General features: G+C 21.0%; 3 protein-coding genes and 2 long non-coding RNA genes across 5 annotated transcripts; 1 reads left to right on the top strand and 4 right to left on the bottom strand.

The window, feature by feature from the left end:
* The first annotated feature begins 513 nt into the window (after positions 1-513).
* Positions 514-2,540, top strand: LOC128958351 (uncharacterized). The gene is made up of 3 exons (XM_054304196.1): positions 514-803; positions 1,563-1,853; positions 1,913-2,540. The coding sequence occupies exons 1-3, from the start codon at positions 604-606 to the stop codon at positions 2,190-2,192; spliced, it is 771 nt and encodes a 256-aa protein (XP_054160171.1). The 5' UTR covers positions 514-603; the 3' UTR covers positions 2,193-2,540.
* Positions 2,541-4,488: 1,948 nt separating this feature from the next.
* Positions 4,489-5,969, bottom strand: LOC128958492 (uncharacterized). Its single transcript, XR_008484554.1, has 4 exons — positions 5,834-5,969; positions 4,864-4,924; positions 4,649-4,790; positions 4,489-4,544 (listed from the first exon to the last, which is right to left on the bottom strand). It is a non-coding gene; the product is annotated as an uncharacterized LOC128958492 (long non-coding RNA).
* A 2,102-nt stretch (positions 5,970-8,071) lies between these two features.
* On the bottom strand, positions 8,072-13,926 carry LOC128957991 (arrestin domain-containing protein 4-like). The gene is made up of 5 exons (XM_054303804.1): positions 13,659-13,926; positions 13,075-13,138; positions 9,991-10,126; positions 9,782-9,884; positions 8,072-8,409 (listed from the first exon to the last, which is right to left on the bottom strand). The coding sequence occupies exons 1-5, from the start codon at positions 13,924-13,926 to the stop codon at positions 8,072-8,074; spliced, it is 909 nt and encodes a 302-aa protein (XP_054159779.1).
* Positions 13,927-17,089: 3,163 nt separating this feature from the next.
* On the bottom strand, positions 17,090-17,451 carry LOC128958754 (uncharacterized). The gene is made up of 3 exons (XR_008484560.1): positions 17,395-17,451; positions 17,230-17,332; positions 17,090-17,152 (listed from the first exon to the last, which is right to left on the bottom strand). It is a non-coding gene; the product is annotated as an uncharacterized LOC128958754 (long non-coding RNA).
* A 1,725-nt stretch (positions 17,452-19,176) lies between these two features.
* LOC128957989 (tetraspanin-9-like) lies at positions 19,177-22,770 on the bottom strand. Its single transcript, XM_054303802.1, has 7 exons — positions 22,347-22,770; positions 22,070-22,267; positions 21,932-22,012; positions 21,765-21,860; positions 20,533-20,634; positions 20,393-20,479; positions 19,177-19,347 (listed from the first exon to the last, which is right to left on the bottom strand). Exons 1-7 carry the CDS (start codon positions 22,395-22,397, stop codon positions 19,177-19,179), a joined length of 786 nt encoding a protein of 261 aa, XP_054159777.1. The 5' UTR covers positions 22,398-22,770.
* Positions 22,771-23,250: the final 480 nt, after the last annotated feature.

The raw sequence follows: 23,250 nt of genomic DNA, 5'->3' as shown, positions 1-23,250 counted from the left end.
AATAATTAATATTTAGTGTATTATTAAATTATATGAATATAAAGGGGAAAACTTGTAATACAAGATATGGTTGGGCAGTGAAAGTGAGTTAAACAGTGACTTAATTGAACTGAAATTAATTACGAAATGTATGGATACTAATAGCTTATTAGTATTAAGACGAGTGAAAAAACGGGATGTCGTGTCGTATACTTCATATGTTAAGACAAATTCAAGGCTTTCAACAATCAAATGGTGATATTTGAAGATCAAAAACAAAATGCTTGGAAAACATACTAACCTCACGAAGTCTATCAAAAACTTGTGTTCAAAGCTATTTCATTGAAACTTATTGTTTGAATAAGTTATATAAAAATAAAAATATGTTCAAAATTATTATAATAATGTAAATTATTCAAATCGTTCATCAAAAAGCTATTTATTAATTATTATACATAAATGCATTTATTATGCTAATTCATAAATCATTAATTTGTTTGACAACTATTGATTAAAAAATATTTAAATATTTCATTGAGTTTATAATTACTGATATTGAATATTCACTCAAACCTATTGTCAATAAGAGCTTAACATAATTATTGTTAAATTTATTGATATTCAATGAATTTAATTTATTTAAAAATTATTATAATTGAAGTGTTATTGATATTTGTTGGATATTGTTATTGTGATACATGGATAACATTGTGGAATAAAGTAGATCTTCCTATAGAAGTGGTTTGCAAACGGGACGGACATTTCAAACGCACCTCATTTAAGATAAAAACACTTCAAGAAGATCAACGATATGACATCAAAGCGTATGTTTCCTATTGTTTTATCACAATTGCTTACAAAGTTTAATATAAAGTAATTTAATTATAATTAATATTTAACTTTTAAATAATTTATTTAATTAAACTTATTATAATATATTAATATTTTGTCGTATATTATTAATTATAAAAACAATAGTTTTAGTTGTTTTTTAACCTTATTATAAATAATAAAGTCCATGGTTATCTAGTATTTCTAGTAGTTTAAAGGATATTTAAATTATAAACTAAGTATTAATAAAATTACAGAACTATTGTTTACTTTTATTTGAATTATTACTTAAATGATTTTTATGTTTTATTAAAAGCTTAATAATTATAAACTAAATTAATGTTATAAATTAATGGAAATTATATTTATATAATACTATGTTTTTAATATTAAAATTAATTTGAACAAAATTGTTGTCAAATTTATATAATGTTAGCTTTAATATTAATAAGAAAATTTGTAAATTTCATATATACAGTACTAGACATTGTATAGCTTTAGGATATGTTCTCAATAATTGATATGCAATCTGGTGGCTATTAAATCAAATATTACTTGAATACTTGAATAATAATCATTATATGACAGATAAAAAATGTAAAAATTAATTTCTACTCATTTAAAATTTAAATTATTAATTTATTATTATTTCAAAGTCATTTCTCGGAAATAAAAAATTATTTTTTAATAATTAATAGCAATATTTAGCACAAAAAACTCAAATATCTAAATATATTTTTTTATAATTATAGAAAATACCCAAACGGTTATTCCAAGCGTTATTACCGTCACTGGTGTGATGTGACGGTCGGCACTACTAATATACAGTTTGATGTATTTGGCGGACGAGATAAAAGAGTTAACAAATTATCCGATTCTTATTCAGATTGGATTATAACCAGAGGTGGGATATATAGAGTAAAAAAAGGATCACTTATTCTTTATTATGGAAAGAATTGGTTGGGAGAAGACTATGAAGACTTAGAGGACGCTGTGATTGGAACTCCGGAAAAGACATTGAATCCGTCAGACACTCAGAAAATGTAATTATATTTTATTTATTCATCAATTTCTGATAATAATAATAAGTTTTATATATTAGAGCGCCATTAGAGGTACACTTGACCTCATCGACACTGACATTAGCTCAACAACGACTGGCCATTGATAAGGCAACGTATGCTTCGCACAAATTTACAAAAACCAAAGCAATGGGTAAATATATAGGCGACGCCATGAAGAAAAAGTTTGGACACTTTTGGGCCGTTTTTATAGATCAGCCCGAAAACACTAAAGTAGTTAAGAGGACCTGTGATACGGATCAAGTGATGATCTTTCAGATCAATAATGTCGACTTCATTGTCTGCCAAGTTATGCGATAAAACTATTAGTAAATATTTTATTAGTAAATAAATTGAAACAAATTATTTGAATTTAATGATAATTAATTCATAAATTATGGCCAATTATGTGATACTAGTGATTATGATATCATAACTTATTGTTAATACATTACCGTAAAATTGTGTTTTTCCCCATATGGAATTAAAAAAAAATGAAAAATATTATTTTCACATGTAAAAAACTCGCTTTTAACCACCCTTGGTAAATTAAACAAGAAATTTAAAAAAAAAATCTGTGGGAAAATAAAATTTGGGTGAATAGGGAACTGTAATGACCTATAATTAACAATAATCTATTAAAACCGGTATATTTAGATATATATACCGGTAATTAATTAATTAGTTATAACAGTGTTTAAAAATAAATGACAGTTGTATACATTTACATTATTTTTACATATTATAAATCGATAAATCTTGAAAATGTATAAAAACAGGGGGAAAATTATTATTCAAAGTAAACTACATTTTTCATATGGTACAAAATTCCTCATGACATTTCCATATGGGAGAAAAAACACGATTTTACGGTAACTTTATATCCATAAATTAAATGCAATTCTAAATGTCTTAATTAATGACATTAATAATATAATCTTTTAGTTTACATATAATTAACTATTTAAAAAACTTGTAAATTTATATTTATAAATATTTGACTAAATATACTCAAGTAATGATTAAAGATTATTTTGATAAATTTTAATTATTATAACATTTGTTTGCAATCATGTAAATTTTTATATTAATAAAGTGAATAAATATTAATATAAATATAATTATATCGTATTTATAAAAACTCGTTTAATAAAATATTAAACAATTTCAAAGATTTACAATCAATTTGATAAATTTGATTAAATATACTGTATATCAAACAATTATTGTAAATATTATAAAACTTGAAAAAATATTTTATTGAATTTTATAAATGAAAATACAAGAGTATAAAACTAGAAATGGTATATAAAAATTATAATTGACATAATGTACTTTTCAACAATATTATATTCAACATATTAATTATGTAATTTAATAAATCATATTTATAAATTTTAGACTGTATATATAGTATTTAACATTGACCATAATTTACATTATATATAATATTATAGTAGTAATAATCAGAATAGCTGTTAGCTAATATTATATTAATAAATTTTAATCGTTAAATATTAATATATTTTAAAATCTTAATTTAGTTTTAGTACAGTATATATATATATAGTACCGGTTAAAGTATTTTACAAACAAATTGCTATACAATACATTGCTATTATTTGCCGATTTGCTAAATCAGTTAAAGTTTACATAAAAATATTTGCAAATTTCCCAAATTACTTCATTCAATTTGAAATTACACAATATTTTTACAATTTTTTTATTAATATTTAATAATCCTTAATAACAATAATTTAGATATTTTATCTTTTAACCTTGATAAGATTAAATCTGTATAATCCAGGGTTAAAATTCTATTTTTCAGTATCTTTATAATTCTATTTACAAAAAATACAAAATATTTGTGTGATTAGTATATGCAAACATTATATGTTCATAAAAATTTAATAAATATTTGATATAAAAAAAGTTTTATAATTTACTTAATTATTAACATTTTGAGTTCACTAATAAAATATGTTTAGTGTAGTAGAAATGAAAATACTATATTTTTTATACAATTGAATTACCGGTAATTGTTTGTAATTAATATGGTATTAATACAGTATATTAATTTATTACTATACTATCACTACTACTACTACTACTACTACTACTACTACTACTACTACTACTACTACTACTACTACTACTCATTTACAATATCATTACAATCATTTGTATGTCTGACTATAACAGGAAAATTAAATTCAAGTCCCGATGAATTGTCGTCAATATATATGTTAACAAAATACTTGACTTGAATCAGTGGACATGTTGTGGATGGTCTTGAATTGGCGGGAATGGGTACTCGCAAGAGTCCAGTCGACTGTTTGTTGGATTCAATATATGGTGTATCGGTTGAGATGTGTTTTTCAGTGCAATCTTTTCTATGATCTTGTGCTCTGTATATATGTTTTTCAATTAAAGTTGCTTTCAATTTAATGGCACAACTCTTTCCGTTTGTGATATCATAAGACACAACAATGTCATCACCTTTTTATAATACAATAATTAAATTTGATTATAATTATAATCGACAAAAATCCAGTTAAATGTAGTCTCACCTCCATTGAAACAGTTTTCAGCAATACTTAATTCAATATCAATGGATCCCCTCTTTATGAAACAACAACAATAATTCCTTAATTTTCTATATATTACTGGTGTCTGTAATGACATTCAATAAAACAATAACTAATAAAACATTAAAAACAAATTTTAATGTATTTATATATTTTTAATTATTCGGTGTGTTTTAAAAAAAGCTTTACATTATTAGTAGCCTTGAGAGGTGAGCACAGGTAGAATTTAGTACGGGTTTCGTGATTCAATGATAACCACGACTTATCAATCTCTGCCTCAATCCAGTAGTGAATTTGACCGAAATTTCCTTTAAAACTGTTTGGTATATCTCTACAAATTGTTATTGAAATTAATTTACTAAATAAATGTCTGATTGTGTCTAATAATGTAAAATAACACTTACTCTGGGATGTGAAACACAAATGGTATTTGATGGACACTTTTTTGTACTATTGTCTCTTTGGCTAATTAATCAAACAACCAATTTAATATATACATAATTTTTTAAAGATAATTTTATTTATTTTTTTAACTAAAATCTTTATTTAAATTTATAAAAAATACTGCAAAAACATTAAAAAATTAAACATATCTATACTACTATATAATTTGGAAATGTTTGTATCATTTTTCTGTTACGCAAACAATTAATTTTAATGTGTCGCGCGATTATTAATAATTTTAATTTATTAAATAAAAAAATTAAATAAAATATACTTTTTATAATACACTGTATATTATATATAGCGCGTGAAAGCATTGTTTAGTAAAGAGATAGATTGAGAGAGAGAGAGAGAGAGAGAGTATTGTTGCACGTGTTAACTATTGATACACATTTTATTACATGGATTTAACTAGTTTTGTTAGAAATTAAAATTTGTGTTAATTTCAAATTAATATAAAAATTTAATTTATTTATAAAAATAGATGTAAATTAACATTTCTGGTTAACATTTTAAAGAATCATAACTCTACCCAATATATAAATATGGTAATACACAAAGTTATGCACTTAATATTGTTTTTATTGTACTTATAGTTAATATTTATACAATACTTGAGTTATTAATTTAAGTTATTAACAATATTATAAGTCAATATACCTGTAAGTTATTATAATATTATATGTTATGAGTACTACAGTAAAGTTATGTCTTGTAAATATTACAAAACTATAACTATAATTAATAAAGTAAGTAAAATAATAAATGCTTAGTTATATTATTTATTGTAAAGTTTTAATATGATATATAAAAATGTTTGTTATTATAGTATTGTTTATTATTCTATTAGATTATTAATTAAATAATTGCAATCTAATTAATTGTTTTGTTTTAAAGATAAAATAAATAAAATAACAAAAAGTCAAATACCTGATTGAATGACATCAAAATGTTGTGTCAAAAAATTCAATACTTGTTCATAAGTGAAAGTACGGGATTGTCTATCATTATTACTGGTAACCCATTTGGTTTTAGTCCACTTAACTTCAGCCTCACCTTTAAGTCTAAGTTTGACATAATTTAAGTCTAACTGACCATTGAATTCAATAATACAAACACCACTTATTTGTTCTCCATTACGATAAACAAACTTATTTCCCGTTAATTGAATAGCAAACTCTTGTAATTTAATTTTACCCATAGATTAAATTGTATTTTAATAAATAGGTAAATAATTTTCACATCAATAAAAACATTTAATATTTTGAAAACACAACTTTACTATTATTAAATGTTTTGAAAAGTGTAAAACATATTCAAAAACTACTTTAAAAGAAGTTTTTGCAGTGCTTTTTTGTAATGATAAAAATTTAAACATTTAGGGGTAGGAATAGGGATACTAATAAAGACCTCCAAATATAATAAGTTGTTTGTTGTTTAGACCAATAGTACGCTCTCTTAAATTACTTATTATTTTAACTTAATTATCTATGAAAGCTTAATATGTTTATAATACAATGTCATTACATATAATTATTGTATAAATAAAAATTAACAAATCTATTTAATAATATTTAAAAATAACAATACAAAAATTTTTACTAATTAAAATATTTTTAGCTTTATATAGCTGTATGTGTAAGATATAATTATAATATACCAAATATTTTATAATATTATTATAACATTATATAGTTTATTATAAAATAATTAATTCAAAATAATTAATACAAGATTTATTTTTAAAAATTATTATGTTCACACATTAAACAATTATACTGATTATTAAGATATTAAGATTTGTCTCTAAATTATTAAATTATATAAAAGAATTTATTGCTTTATATAAAAAATAAAAATAAGGAAAAATAATAACTAAATTATATCAAAACAACTATTTAATAATTCCTTATAACAAAAAACATGATTTTACATTTATGTATATTAAAAATAAATATAATATCTATTATGAGAATTAAATTTAATAAATGAATAACTTAATTGATAAAATAAACAGATGATACAACAATATAATTATATGTTATATAAATTTTATGGTATTTATTAGATAATCAATGATAATAATTATTTATTTTGCAATAATCTTTTATAATGAAATAAGCATAGAATAATTTAAATTTTTTTATATCTATTAAAAAAACTTTTAAATTAACATAATAAAAATTACTATATATATATATAAATTTATCATAAATGAAAAAACAATTATAATATGAATATGTTTAAATCATTTTTATTTTATTATAATATATATTAAATTATAAATAGTATAATATTTAAATATATATATAGTTAATTAAATATATAAATTGTGCTAGTTGTGTTTTATCATAATAATCTAATGATAAATTAATTGAGCTAAAATATTACTTTAGTAAATTATTTTAATTTTTATGGTAATTTTTAAATAAATGCTACATATTTTTATAAATAGATCTTAAGATAATTAATATTAAATATATATTTCAAATATATATAATATAAATAAAAATAAGTAATTCAATGTAATATTAATTCTTGTAAATATTAGCTATTATAAAGTAAAATGAAATTAAATTATTAAACAGTAGTAATTTAAGTAGAATACCAGTATTTGATAGATTTTAGTATAATAGTAGTTTAAAATTACATTATTTTAAAAGTTAATAGTTAAGACATACAAATTAATATTTTAATTTCAATAATATTATAGTATATTAATTTGTTATTTTAATAAATTAAAATTTACGTATATTATTTTCTGTTAAATTAAATTTATAAATGTTTTGAATTATTAAAAATCTTATTATTTTTACTAAAAAGAAGTATTAAACAAGTTGTTTGGCAAAAATAGATAAATGTATAGTTAAGAAATTGTTTGCATATTAAAACAGAAATAGTAAAGTGATATTAGAATGATTTCTGTGTTTTTAAATATAATTATCGTATAAATAATTAATATTATTTTATATAACGTATCTCTATTCTCGAAATAAATATAATATATCTCTTTTAAAGTTAATTTCTAAAAAGGCCAAAATATGATTAATTGTAAATTACAATTTGTTATTAATACTGTTAATTATTAGATTTAATTGTAATTCATCATTATATTTGAGTTTTTTAAAATTTAATAGTCAAGTAAAACATCAAAATATTAATTAAAACCTAAGTTAATGCATATTTATTAGTGATCACAATCGGCAGATTTAAATGTAAATCAATAGTATAGGGAATGTCAAGAGTCAAGTGAATGAAGTATTTCACTGTAATTAACGATGATTTCATTGTTAATATTGTTTTTTCCGGTATTTTAATTTTAAGAATCTCTTGTTGTTTATGTCCCGCATTGATAACTGAACCCAGAATTGGTTCCGATAGTTGTATTTCAATAGTTTTATGTTTGTCTCCAGTCATGAAAATCTGGGTTTGATATAGTGTTGCTCTGGGAGTCACACTAACTGTAGACAAGTTGTCAATAAAACAATGAATATCTAATGATTCACCTGAAAAATAATAATAAATAGTTTATAATATACAGAATAAATGATTATCAGTATTAAATATAAATCAATTTATAATATTATGTATTTCAATCAATACAGAAATTATTTTTCTTATTAAAACATCGTTTATTTGCATTATGACTATAAATCAATTAAGTTATTTTTATTAATTTTGTTAATTTAATAATATTACTAATTTTTAATAATAAATTCAAAATAATAATTATTAAAATAAGTCAAACTAGATATGAGATAATAATAACTAATAATAAAATAAATTGTAATTATATCGATATTTAATAATATAAAACTCAAAAAATATTGAATAATCGTATAACTATTATACGATAGAATACTAATGTCAATAACTTTTTTGAGTTTTATATTATTAAATATCGATATAATTACAATTTACTGTAAATCACATACAAAATATTCTACAAATTCTATATAATTCAATGTTATTAGTTTATTGAATGACAATTGTAATAATATGTGATTCAAATATAGAGAAATATTTATGAAATGTAACATTTGATTACAATAAAACAATTAATTGATTTTTATGTCATTCAAGTGTTAAAAAATATCAAATAATATTTAAACGTTATTTTAAATAGAAAAAAATTAAAAAGAACAAAAAATATTGAAAGATATCATAAATATATCACATATATTGAGATATTTTTTTATCAAATAAGAGTTTTAAAAATTATTTATAAATAATAATATTTTTGGTGTTTAATTGCTCTTAAAACTGGAATAATATTTTAATTATAATTATGGTTTTTTTCAAAAATACAATTTTGAATTTGTATAATTTCAATTTATAATATGTAAGCATCGTTTAGCTTAGAAAACAAGTACATTATAGTCGCACCGTTTAATTTCTAAGATATCATTTCTGACTTAGAAATTAAACGGTGCGACTATAATGTATTTGTTGTCGTCCGACAATCAGCTAACTGTGCGATCAATCTAATGGTCACTCATAACATAACTAACTTTAACCTACTATACGACTAAATTGTTTGTCGACCGATTCAACACTAAATTAATAATACAAAAAGTATCCACTTTTATACAAAAATATTATCCAATATATAATCTAATATTATTATGTATATACAAAAATAGGACCCAAAATTTAGAACATTTAATATTTTTAGTTTATTTTGCTTAATTTACTTACATAATTAAAATTCATATTACAAATAATATAAACTACTAATTTATGGAAATGTTAATGTAATTTAGATATAAATAATTTTAAATCATATAATTTAAACCTAATTTGTTTGGATTATATAAAAAAATCCATTTAATATAAGTTTATTAACAATTAAAGACTAATAAAATAAAAATCAAATACCTGCCAAAAAACCTTTTTTATTGATGTGAGTGGACAGTGATATTTTCCCGGAGCCCAAACACAATATACCCAAATCCTTTTCAGTACTTCCGCCTACAGATAACTAAATTTAAATAAAATATATTTTTAAATTCTTTAAAATATTTAACTTAATATTTTGTTTGGTTATTATAATTAACTCGACTATAATCTCTTGATTTGTGGCTTACATATAGGTTATCCTTAACGGGCGCCTCCACTATAATTTCACAGCCAGACCTATGAGATCTGTCTGATTCTCCGATTATGTATTCAATGAAATAACAAATACATCCATAAATACTCTCAAAAGACGACGGAATCCCACTTTTATAAAATATTTTGATTAGTTATATGATATACATAAATGTTAATAATATTTATAATTATAATAAAAATACTGCAAATTATCATTTTGTTAAAAATCTTCTTTCGTATTATTATCATTTGTTAATAGTAATTATATAAAGTATGTTAATGTTATATGTTTTTTACAGTATTACGAGATTTTTATATTTAATTTTAAAATTTATTATTTATAAATAATATATAAAAATGATATATACATTTGATTTTTTTGTAGTAATATAAATTAAGTAGCATTGTAATATTTATAAGTACTGAATTAATTTTAAGCTATTAGTTTAATTAGTTTTACTTTTAAAACTTAATATGAATTTTAATTAAAATAAATATAAACGTAATATTAAACAAATTTTGTTATTTTGTTGTTTACTTTCGTTTATGTTTGAGTTACAAATAGTTAATATTCTATTAATTTTTATTATAGAGTAATTTTTCTATAAATTCATATTTCAAATAATTTTTGATAAACATATTAAGCAAAACTTATTAAAATTGAGATTTGATAGTTCAATATAATATTAAAATTATCAAATATTTTATTTTCCTATTAATTATATGTTGTATTGATTCAGCATTTGCGTGACTCGTATTTAAATCAAATCATTTTTATTCAGACTATGATATTTCAATGTCACACGCAATGTAATGGTAACATACAGTAACTTTTATATACAGTATTATATTTATATTATTTTTATTACATAATACAATATTTTATAATACAAGAGGTTTAAACAATTTATCTATTTATCATTTAATTTATGGGTCAAAATAAAATTATATACTGCTTTTTTATTATTATAGAGATATTTTGGTTTTAAAATATTCATTAAAATTAATAATTTATTATAATTTTAAATGATGTTATTAATTATTATTTAAACCACTTTCCAATTTCAGGTTCTAATTAATTGGAATTTTTATTCAAAAATGTCAAAATAATTTATCTATTGATTTGATGGTAATTTGTGACATAAGTACTGTATTATTATTGTGAAAATAAAACTAAAATTTCACTAATATTTTTTAATTTAATGATTTAGTTTAATGAACACAATTGATTCATAAGTTTGTATGAGATATTAAATGTTAAATTTATATTTTTATTTAGACGATTGCTAAGAACATTACAATATTTAGGTGTTTCCAAGAAAATGTCAAACAATAAAATAATATTACATTAAATTTCAAATGTCAGTGTAATCTTCAATTTATTTAATTCATGTAAATCCACTCATGTGACACTCATTTAAGATACAGTAATACACTGGTTATAATTTAATATTACTTTTGTAGATAAACCATTTATATAACTAATACTGTATTATATAAGAGCAGAAAAATAAACAGCAAATAAAATAACTCAAATACTTGTAGACTAAAGTAGTAAAATATTTATAAAAATAATGGATTTCCAAATAATTAATTAAAAATACATTTATATAAATAGGTAAATACAGTTAGATAAGAATTTAATTGATGAACATGGTCATACATTAATTAAATTTAATTAAGCATCATAAATAAATTGTATCATACTAAATCTATTTAATATTATTTAATATTTATACTAAGTCTAACTAAAAATAAATTTTTATTGTTATAAGTTTAACATAAGTTTAACTTAGTTTATATTTGTAACTTTATATTTGTATTTATTTATAAATTATAATACATTAATTTACTTATGTCATGAAAAATTGACATAATTTCTATTGTTAACTATTTTCTATTTTTCATTATATTCTATTATGCTAAAATATAGTATAAATTATTAATAATATTATATGCATTTATTTTGTCATAAAATTAATACTTTATTTTTATAAAATAATTAAATTTTTTAATATAATATACTGTAATTTAATAACTTAATTGTAATATATAATTATGTATTTTAAATTAATCGAAATGTTAATAATTATTACTATATTTTTCGAATATATTAATAGTTATAAAATAGTGTATATGTACTGTACATAAATTTATAAGTAAATTACATGAATACTGTGTATTACTAAAATGCAAAATCATTGATTTGTTTTACTTAATTTGAGAGAAAAAGAAAGAAAGAGAGAGAAAATTTTATTAAAAAACATTGATATAAATAAAACTTAATATGATATTAACACTATAGTATAGACTAAATGATTAATTTTATATAACTACTGTTTTACGTAACTATAGTCGATATTAACACCTTTGTGCTAATAATATTTGCTTAAAAGATTAATAATAAGATAACACACAATTAAACTGTATCTTAATATATTAATTCAAATATTATATCAAATATCAATTTTGTACATACTGTACATATTGTAACATGTACATTTTCTATTTATTGTATTTTTATTCAATGTTATATTTAATATAAGTAATTACTAAAAAGTTCATTGGTAATCGCTTAATACATATTTATGTTATATTATATTATATTAATATTGTATAAAAACTATAGTATATTTTATAGAAAATTTTATTTTTATAATCTTATATTTATTACATAATTCAATTTAAAATGTATTTAGAAAATTTTAGAATTTAAAACTAATTATTGTTTTTAAATATTAAGTAATTAGTAATATTTGATAACGTATTAGATATAAAATAGTCTAAAGAAAACATTATTAACATAGGGTTTCCAACTATTATTTTGAAATTATATTTTAAAAATTACTAATTTTATAGTTTTTTTTATTAACCTAATGTTAGTAACGCTTAATAAATAAAAAATAATAATTATTTAATTAAACGTAACATTATTTATAATCACTTAAGTCTTTATAGCAATTTAGTCATTTTTGTTGATATATTATTACACTCATTAAATGATATTAAATACACTCATAATATAATAATCAATAAAATAATTAGTTATAATAAAAACAATAATATTATAACAATACCTTTCTGGGAGTTGAAATTTAAAGGGTATTTCATGATTTCCCGGTTGTAAAGTTGTTGCACAAACTGAAAATAACAAATTATTGAAATATTATATTTAAAACACTAATTTTAACTAATAAAAAATTTAATATTTTATTCATAAATAATAATTATTATTGACTGGTTATTATCTCTCAATCAAATAATTCAATATCTAAAATAATTATATTTTTCTGATTTTGAACACTTATATTTTTATTATTAATCATAAAAATATCTAAAAATATAATGATTTTTAAAATGTGATTTTTTAAACTTTATTTTCTATATTATTGATTATTTATAATGATTTGCTCAAAAAATTTCATAAAAACATTTCATATACTATTAATGATTTAAATTAAATTTCATTATATTTAAAATGAAAAGTTCTAGAAAACTAATACTAATTTAAGTAATGGTTTATTTAATTTTTGACTTATAGTAATAGTTTTACTAACATAAATGTAAATAATTTACTCAATTTTTCAATATTTGATTTATTTTTATAATATATAATTAATAACTTAACATTTGAATTGAATTATTAATAAAATATAGTTACTTTGCTCCGGTAGTTCATAGGTATGATCGAGAAATACATGTTTATACAGATTCTTATCCATACATACTTTGCCCTCCTTTTGATACATAGAGTTGTCGACCGGTTTGATGGTAGCAACACATGTGAGTCTTAGTTTGACTCGTGATAGTGATAGTCGACCGTTGAGTGATATGATTAGTTTGCCGTGAATATAGTCACCCATTTGGTACATAACTTTGTTTCCCACTAACATTATCTCTGCATTTCTCAAATGAATATCATTAGACATTTTTATATATTAATAATAATAATAATAATATTGTTATTAATATTAGTTTTTTCTTATTAAATAAAAAGATTTAAAAACTTTGGTATAAATATTGATGCAAAACATATGAGAGCTGTTGACTATTTTAATGAAACATTGGACACAACATCTATGGATACAAAGTTTTTTACAAAACAAGTCATCTCTTGTATTGTGAGCCCTGTTTTCATTGGATGTCTCGACATATCTATAGAAACATACTTTCACTAAATTAAATCATCGATCGATATTTAATACATAACCGCATTATATTACGAAATGCTTTATATTTTGTATCTTCAATGAAATACCATATTCTACAACATTATATAAATAATATAAAACAATAATAAATGTTTTAATATTATACAAATAGTTTTATATTTATTAAATCGACTTTTGTACTAATTTTGCACATTTCGAGGAAATAAAATATATTACAATTAAAATCCTATAAATAATAGAATATTTTTTATATAATAAAATGCATAGACTATAATAATGACAATATATAAACACAAAAATTTAAAGAATAAATAAAAATATTTTTAATTTAATGTATTTAAATAGTTAGTAAATATTAAAATACTACAAAAATAATTAATTTCTAAAAATAATAGATTTCTGAACAATCGATTAGGTCATAGATTAAAAAATCTTTTATCTACTAATCACTCACACAATAGATAAGGATTTAAAATACATAAAAAAGAGTATATGCTTCAAAAAATGTCAGTTTTATTATTGCTTTTATTGAGTATATGTCTTATATTTGATAAGTTAAGACATCCATAATATTATAACAATAAATATTGTATCGTTAAATATTTACAGATTTTCATCAATCAATTAATTTGATAGTTTATTTGAGTTTAGTTAGTTTTTTTTCCATAAAATACTTTAAAATACATGTTATACATAGTAATACAGTATTGTACAATCAGTAACTACTGTATGTTAATATTAGTAATACTGATATTTATTATGTGTTATTCCTTTATTGAACATACTTTACAGTATGTCATAATTATGTCAAAAAATGATAAAACTAATTGAAGTTTAATTGTTTGGTCACTATTATACTTAACTGGACAAAACATTTGCAAACTAACATAATAGGCAAATATTATTAGACAACCATAGTATAGAAATGCACTAAAATGAACTATTAGTATATTCGAAAATTACATAATATCAAGGTATTCATATACAATAGCTGTCTAATAAAGTTTGCCTTTTACTGTATATAAATAATAAAAATTAAATTTTATGTAAATAGTTTTTTTTTTGGTTATAACATATTGAGTTATAGATTTGATCTATGTACTATTTGTGCTATAGAATCATGAAAGAGGTATAATATAATATTGATATAACAAAATTTTACAAATTACGGCTCCGGGATGTAGGGTCAGGGATTTTCCATATCTAAAAAACTATAGGTGATATATTGTACTATCAATAGATACAAATTAATCATGTTTCGGAAATTTTCTCAAAAATGTTTCAATTATAATGCTTTAATATTTTAATGGTATTAATTAAATTGTATTCTATATTCTTTGATTAAAAATTATTAAATTAATACAATAATTAAGTAATTTGTTTAGTTTTTAAGATATTTTAATTATGATCTTTATAATTATTTTTTATATAATAGGTAAAATATTAATCTTATTATTATTTATTATTATTATCTTATCTTATTATTAATCTTAATTAAAAAATGTAGCAAGATATTAATTATTTTTTAACTTATATTATATTGTTATATTAACATGTTAATGCTATAAATATAAAGTTAAGAGACCATTAAAGTTGTAAATTTTTGTATATTAATCATATAACATTTTTTATTGTAATTATTAAAAATAATATTTTATTAGTTAATCCAGTTATATAAATAATAAATATTATTATTGATTATATATTTTGTTATTACAATTTTGAGTGCGATTTAGTCATAAGATTGCTGTTAAACTTTAACATAAAGTTTTATGCTAAATAAATAAAATTATTTATCATTTATGTATTTAATAGTTATAACATTAATATATGTTTTATTATTTATATATTAGTTAGAATTAACATTTCTATAACTAATGTTTTATACAGTATAACAATAACTTAGTGATGAAATCAGTGCTATTCTTATATAAAACCTAATCAAATGTTAACATAAAACATATCGGTTTTGTATGCATTGCTGTCTGTAGACAATGAACTGGACTTTTGTAAAGCACTTGATTTGGTGATAATAACGGGTAGATCGACGTGTAAATTGAGTGAAGACGGTATCTCAAGTGTCACGTGTAGCTCATAGCTTACCATAAGTATAGGACAGTCAATTGATAACTGAATATTAGCCGGAATGGGTACCTGTTTTCAAATCAAATAAACTAATTAAAGTTAATTTTTTTACTTAATGTATAAATAATAAATATCATTACAAATAGACAATTATTTGGTAATTTTATAGTTACAACTGACCCCTAACTAATTTTATCTATTATATTTATTAATGTGAATAATAATTTAAACAAAATAATCTAATTGTAATAATAAATGTTTTAACTTTTTTTTATATCTGATTGTGTATTGATTTGATCTTATTATCAAATGGTGAGCACAAATAAAATTAATTAAAACATTATTCCCTCAAATCATCAACTTTATAGATATTTTTTGTAATTAATTAATTTTCTAAGATTTTAAATATTGGTATCATTAAAAAATCTTTTATAATTGTGTATCAATTAATAGATATTTCTTATTAAACATTGTAATTATAGTTTTTGAAGTCAATTGCATTCACTTTTCAGTAATCCCGTAAGTTCGGGAAATGATGTAAATTAACTGATTTGCTGTCAGAACTGGATGTCATTTATATATAATTAATTGGATGTTTAAATACCTACTCATCTATATGTTTATATATATAATCCCAATCCTATTACAAATATACTGCATCTACGGTTCCCAACTGTTTTTCTAGTAATTAAAAAAATTATAAACATCATTACCTCAAGTGTTTCAACGTTTGTAAGACCGGAGTCAACTTGTGATCCATCGATACGTAAAAACTTAGTTTCTTTTATTTTATGTTTTTTCTTTGCTATAAATGTTTGCGTTTGTTTTAACGTTGCTCTCGGATGTACTTTTACTGATGATTTATTAACAACATTACACTTAACATCTATGAATTGTCCTGAAATCTCACCAAAAATCAATTTAATTTATGTTTTATTAACTTAAAAAATGATAGCATTATAAATTATCAATTACCCTGACAATACCCTTGTCTATCAATAGTCACATCTATACTAACATCGCCTGAATTGGACCACAAAAACCCAATTTTCTTTTCATTGTTTCCATTAATTGGATACTAAGTTTTGTTTAAGAAAAGTTAAATTTAAATTTATTATTTTATTAGAAAATATAACAAACCATAAGATTATGGTAAACAAGAGGTGCCTCGACCTCAAAGTCTGTTCTTGTCTTATGATTGAATGAAAACAAAGGTTTCTCTATTTCTGCTTCAATCCAGTACTTAACAGAGCCGTGATGTTCATCAAAACTCGATGGTATACCTCTTAATTCAATTCAAATAAAATCATATAAATTATTAATAATAAATTATTGTAAGTATTCAATTATTCATTTTTTCATATAAATTACTAATATTAATACTCTTTAGGCAATTGATACGAAAATGGAAACTCATGTATGCCTTTAGTTATAATGCCATCAAATGCTAAATACATAATAAAGTAAAGCAATATATTTTGAATTATAAATATAATAGAAATGCAATAATAATGAAATGCGTGTATATTTACTATTGCGGACAAAATCATAGCTCCAGTTTAGGTATTGTAAGGAATCATGAAATGTACGGTTCCTCCGATGATTACTCGAACCCATATCTTCACTCCATTTGACTTTAACTAATCCTATCAATTGCATCCTTATCTGTACATAAAAATGCAATTATTGTTTATTCAAACAAATATTATTTCTCTTATTTTTGCAAACAATAAACTATTTCTAATGTAATTTTCTTGTCATACAAACCCTAGACAACTGTAGTTCCCCTTCCAAAGCAATCACACATTTTCCTGCAATTGTTTCCCCCAACTCATAGATCCTTTTATTTGAGTCCAACATAATCTCAAAACGTCTTAATTGAATTTTACCCATATTTTGCTGGTCATCAATATATTAATTAATATTATAACAAAATTAGTTTATAAATTCTATTAACTTATAGAGAATTGAAAAATCAATTGTTATCCTATCTATAAAAAAAGTAAATTGAATGATAATGACAATCAAATTTTCTATATTTTTTATATACAAAACATGTTGCTATAGTTGTTAACACTATTACATGTTTCTATAAAACATTATTGACAAACAAGAGAACCTAAATAAAACTTTTGATAATATTGATTGACTCGTGTTGTGTAATGTATTGCTTTTGACTCGTATTTATGCAAAATACAAATGTTTCATTAATACATCTATAGTGAAAAATCTATAATTTAATCCATGGCAACACTTTATAATAAATTTCAATATCAATGTCAAGGTTTAGCATATATCACAAAATTATTAGAAATCTTTGTAAAAACTGTGTGAAATTTCAGATGAAATTATATTTGCAATATATGAAGATTTCATAGTAAATAATATATCAATAAAATTTGGCAATAAATCGAGATCTCATAAATAAATGAAATTTTTATTAAAGTTCATTACTAAGAAAGTTTCCAAAAAAGTTTCTTATGCTTTATTATAAATTTCTATTTGCAATATATATGAGACTGTGATACTAAAGAAATAAATAAAATATTTTGTTATTTATATAATATAGATAATACATTAATTTAAGCAAACTATTGTTGATATTATATTTGTAAATAATTGTTTTACAATTAGACAAAATTATTGTTTATCAATTTTTATAATTTTGCTACACTTATTTATGTATTACATTTGTCATAATTTTGTTTTACTTAACGTTTAACAATTAAAATTGAGTGATATTAAATATCAATTAAAAATTATTATTAAATTTAAAACAATGATATAATCTTTAATTTAATAATTTATAAAAACAAACACAAATTATATAAAATAATAAATAAAATATTTTAAAGATTTCCTAATATATGTATACATTTGAAGAATGGTATTCTTGAAATGTATATCTGTTTGAATACGACATTAATACTCGAGTTTGTGTCCAATAAGAGTTTGCCAAACACTTTGATGCCATCTTCTTATGAGATCCATAAGCTTCCTCTCGTCAAGAAACAAATGTTGGTGTGTCGGGCAACGGGATATACCCAACCCTCCTCTATAGTCTGTATGACATTCAATGTATGGAAATGGTGTCTTATATTCCAATCAATTTGCATGCAATTTGGATTACCAATAATTTTACTATAATTTAAGTTATTTGTAGAATTGATTTGCGATTCACATAAAGATTGCCATAAATTTGATAAAAACCGTATTTGCAATGAACTTTGTATTTGTAATTAACAATATTTTGCTAACACATTGTCAGACAAATGTCACAAAATTAATTTCACTAACAATTTAAAGCAAATATGATTACAAATAAATGTTTATTGTATTATTATAAAAATATTAAATTAAATTAAATAATATCTGTAATATATTATGTTTTGCCTTTCGATCGGACCTTATAATTAAGATCTCAAGCCTTCTTGAGATAACAACTTTAAGCTTTAAATATTTAACAAAAATACTTAAATAGTCTTATATAAAAACATGATTGTATAGTATACCAGCAATTTACGGAATACCACAACAATATTATTATTATATAATATAATATTGGATAACAGAAATTCTTATAATTTATTTTATTTAATTAATATAATACATACCCAAATATTGCAATTATAACTAATAAATATTAATAATATCATATGTAAATTAATCTAAATATTATTATAAATATATAATACAGTATAAATATTTAGATTTAGTGGCGCTTAATTACTGTATTAATTAATTAAGATTAGCATAAAATTGATTGTTGCACTCATGGCATATATAAAGTATTTTTACTAAAATATTATAAAGAATAACAAATATAAAATAAAATTATTACATTTTATATTATAATTAAAATTAATAATTACATACTATGTTTTATTGAAACATTAATAATAATTATTCATTGTGTTTGTAGGCTTTGATTTTTATAAATTGTTTTTACAAAAAATATTTGTCAATTATGTAATATAATATAAGAATATATTATTTGTATATATATAAGAAAATTTATATAAAATTTATTCGTCAATTTGAGTAAATATTTATAAAATTGTTTATTATTTAAAATGACTTATCGTATAAAATTTCTTTTTTTAGAGCAAAACAACATTAATGTCAATGCAATCAAAACTAATTGGATTAAAGCGGCGATTAAACACAACAAACCAATTATACCACTTCTTAATTCAAGAAATTCACGTAAAGCAAGAGCACAACCCTATCAATAATATAACAATTTAATTGATTTTTCTATTTATTTAAATTTAATACCTTTTGATTGAGAAATTGAGTTCCTGTCAAATAACATGAGGTTGGGATTGACATACCATACCTTTGATAGTCATTCAAAGATACAACACCACAACATCTTAGCTAAAAATAATATTAAACAAATAAATTATACAAATGTAATACATATTAGAAACAATTATTTTATATAAAATTTAATAAGCATTAGAAAATTATGTAATTTATATTAATTCAACAAAATAATGAATTTCCCGTAAAATTATGCCAAATATTTTATTTGTTAGTTTTATAAAGATTGTGTACTGTATATACTGTAAATACTCTACTCTATTATAATTTATGGGTTATTGAACATTACTAGTGAAAAATTTTCATACATAATACTACTCTATATTATTGTTTGTGAACAATCAACTTATATTATGTAGAAATTGTTAATTTCATTTAATTTATGTATAGAATGAGGAAATGTATCAATCAATTGAAATAATGCCTATTCATAGTTAGTGACAATTTTCAATTTATGTCATTACTTAATCAGTGATGCATAAACTTATAAAAATAATTAATGATCACTCATTTTGATTTAACAAAAATTAATAAAAGCACATTTTTTGAAGTTATATACAATTTTCAAATATAAGTACAATATAACGATTTTAAAATATTTTTCTATATATATTTTTTATTATAAATATTGTTTCTTCACTAAAATATTTTGTTTGATCAATTGATACTATAATAAGTATAATATTAAATGAAAATATAAAAGTTTTAGAGTATTTTATATTTTTGACTTGTAATATTAGTTCACATATTAATACTTTTTTACAATAGTCTACAATACATTATAATACTAATTACATGTAGTTATTACTATTAGTACAATACAGACTAACAGTATAATGTAATAATAAGATAAAATATCATTAAATTAATAATAATATAAGTATAAAAATTAATACAATCGAAATTTAAGTATAATAAATTGTTAATATAAACTTCAATAATATAACACTTTTAAATTGGTAGTTATTAATAAATGAATGTAATTATTAATTTAAATAACTACATTTATCATAATTATATTGTCAAATTTAAACTTATTTGATAACTTGAAATCTAAACAAGATAATTAATTACTACTGTATATTCATCTAACAAATTAATTGATTTCAAATATCAATATTTTGATATAATTTTCAAATTGAAAATCAAGTAATACTTAAAAATAATGAAATAACAAATAATACCTTGACTTGAAAGAAGTCAATGAAACCTCTGGCTCTATCATCATAAGGATATTGTTGTAATTCAGCGATCAGTTCCCTGAATGCAAAGTTGTAGAGCTTTTCAAACAGATAATTGATATATAAATTTATGTTAGCTATAGATTAAACAATAGTTTCAAACAATATACTTGTTCTCCAAATCCATGAAATATACCCAAAGTAATTGTGGCCACTTGTAAACCAAATAGTATTAATAGTACGATACCATACTATATCATAATTAGAGCATAAATAATATGTTTTTATATAATATTGTCAAACATTACAATTGTTAACAAAAATGATTGTTCAGTGAAAGCGGCGGCACATCCGAGTAGTCCGAGAAACATAATGATACCGCCGACCACTATCATTATGTAAGCAGCAGTTACTATATTGTATGTATCGATGAACCTACTGGGCTCATATGACTTGGGATCAACTATCAACCAAATACCTATTCCAACTAATACCCATCCAATCAACTGTTTTATAATACAAACAAAATATTATTAATAAACAAATTTCTTAAGTTATATAAATTATAACAAAAACAATACAAACCCAGAGAATAAAATTAAAGAAAAACAATAAAATTTTGGTCACTTTGGCCATCCTTTTGGCCAAACAGACCGATACTGTACTACAACAACGACAGATAAAGACGCGCTCCACCACTCTGTGCTTCACTTGTCCCTCACTATCATAATTATCATCAATGATGACTGGTTTGTGTCCATTTGACTGCTTGTCATCACTTTCATCAATATCTTGAGTCTGTGCCAGTTTGCCACACAATCACTAAATACTTAATATTTACTTCAAATCACTTTTCAAATAAAAATAGCTTTGTTTGGTCACCAATTCTTTCAATAATACAACTCAAACTGTTTTAAACAATAAGTTTTAAATAATAATAACCACTTTTAGTTTATTTGTTGATATTATTGTTGTTTAGCGATGACTTTGCAAACTTTCTGTTAAAGTACAATGAATTTTAACAAATAAAGCAAATTGTTTGAAACAAATATAAGTTATTAATATTTCCTAATATATTGTTATTCATGATTATTGGTTTTACACATACTGTTGACATAGTTTCACAATTAAATGAGAATCATATTTCATATACTGTTTTATTTTTTATCAGAGATTATTTGATATTATAGTCTATAATATAGACCACAAAATGTAATCGGATGCTAATAAACACAAATGATGAAATATATAGTTAAAGTTATAATCAAAGTGATCATGGTCAAAATTTCAAAATTCAAATAATTTTTGACATATTATTCGCAATCAATGTGTATATCTGGGGTCTGACTACAGCAGCATTTTATATAAAAAATAAATGAAAAATGTTATTGTTTATAAACTCATTTTACAAATATAATAATTTTTAAATGTTCATTATTAGACTAAAGTATAAAGTATAAATAAAATTTGGCAAAAATTCAAAAAAAAA

Source organism: Oppia nitens, unplaced genomic scaffold (genome assembly GCF_028296485.1).
Source record: "Oppia nitens isolate AA-2021 unplaced genomic scaffold, nextdenovo-longstitch-racon4-pilon3 scaffold3_pilon_pilon_pilon, whole genome shotgun sequence".
Classification (NCBI taxonomy): domain Eukaryota; kingdom Metazoa; phylum Arthropoda; class Arachnida; order Sarcoptiformes; family Oppiidae; genus Oppia; species Oppia nitens.
Note: the sequence above shows the minus strand (reverse complement) of the source record. Positions and strands in the feature narration are given on the sequence as shown.

Excerpts from the sequence above, each read along its gene's own strand:
- LOC128958351 (XM_054304196.1), top strand. The coding sequence starts at position 604 with ATGAATTTAATTTATTTAAAAATTATTATAATTGAAGTGTTATTGATA. Across the intron at positions 804-1,562 it reads CAACGATATGACATCAAAGC|AAAATACCCAAACGGTTATT; the intron begins GTATGTTTCCTA and ends TTATAATTATAG. Across the intron at positions 1,854-1,912 it reads CCGTCAGACACTCAGAAAAT|AGCGCCATTAGAGGTACACT; the intron begins GTAATTATATTT and ends TTTATATATTAG.
- LOC128957991 (XM_054303804.1), bottom strand. The coding sequence starts at position 13,926 with ATGTCTAATGATATTCATTTGAGAAATGCAGAGATAATGTTAGTGGGA. Across the intron at positions 13,139-13,658 it reads CTATGAACTACCGGAGCAAA|TTTGTGCAACAACTTTACAA; the intron begins GTAACTATATTT and ends TGTTATTTTCAG. Across the intron at positions 9,885-9,990 it reads CCGTTAAGGATAACCTATAT|TTATCTGTAGGCGGAAGTAC; the intron begins GTAAGCCACAAA and ends ATTTAAATTTAG.
- LOC128957989 (XM_054303802.1), bottom strand. The coding sequence starts at position 22,397 with ATGGCCAAAGTGACCAAAATTTTATTGTTTTTCTTTAATTTTATTCTC. Across the intron at positions 22,013-22,069 it reads AATCATTTTTGTTAACAATT|TATGGTATCGTACTATTAAT; the intron begins GTAATGTTTGAC and ends ATTATGATATAG. Across the intron at positions 20,635-21,764 it reads TTGACTTCTTTCAAGTCAAG|CTAAGATGTTGTGGTGTTGT; the intron begins GTATTATTTGTT and ends TATTATTTTTAG.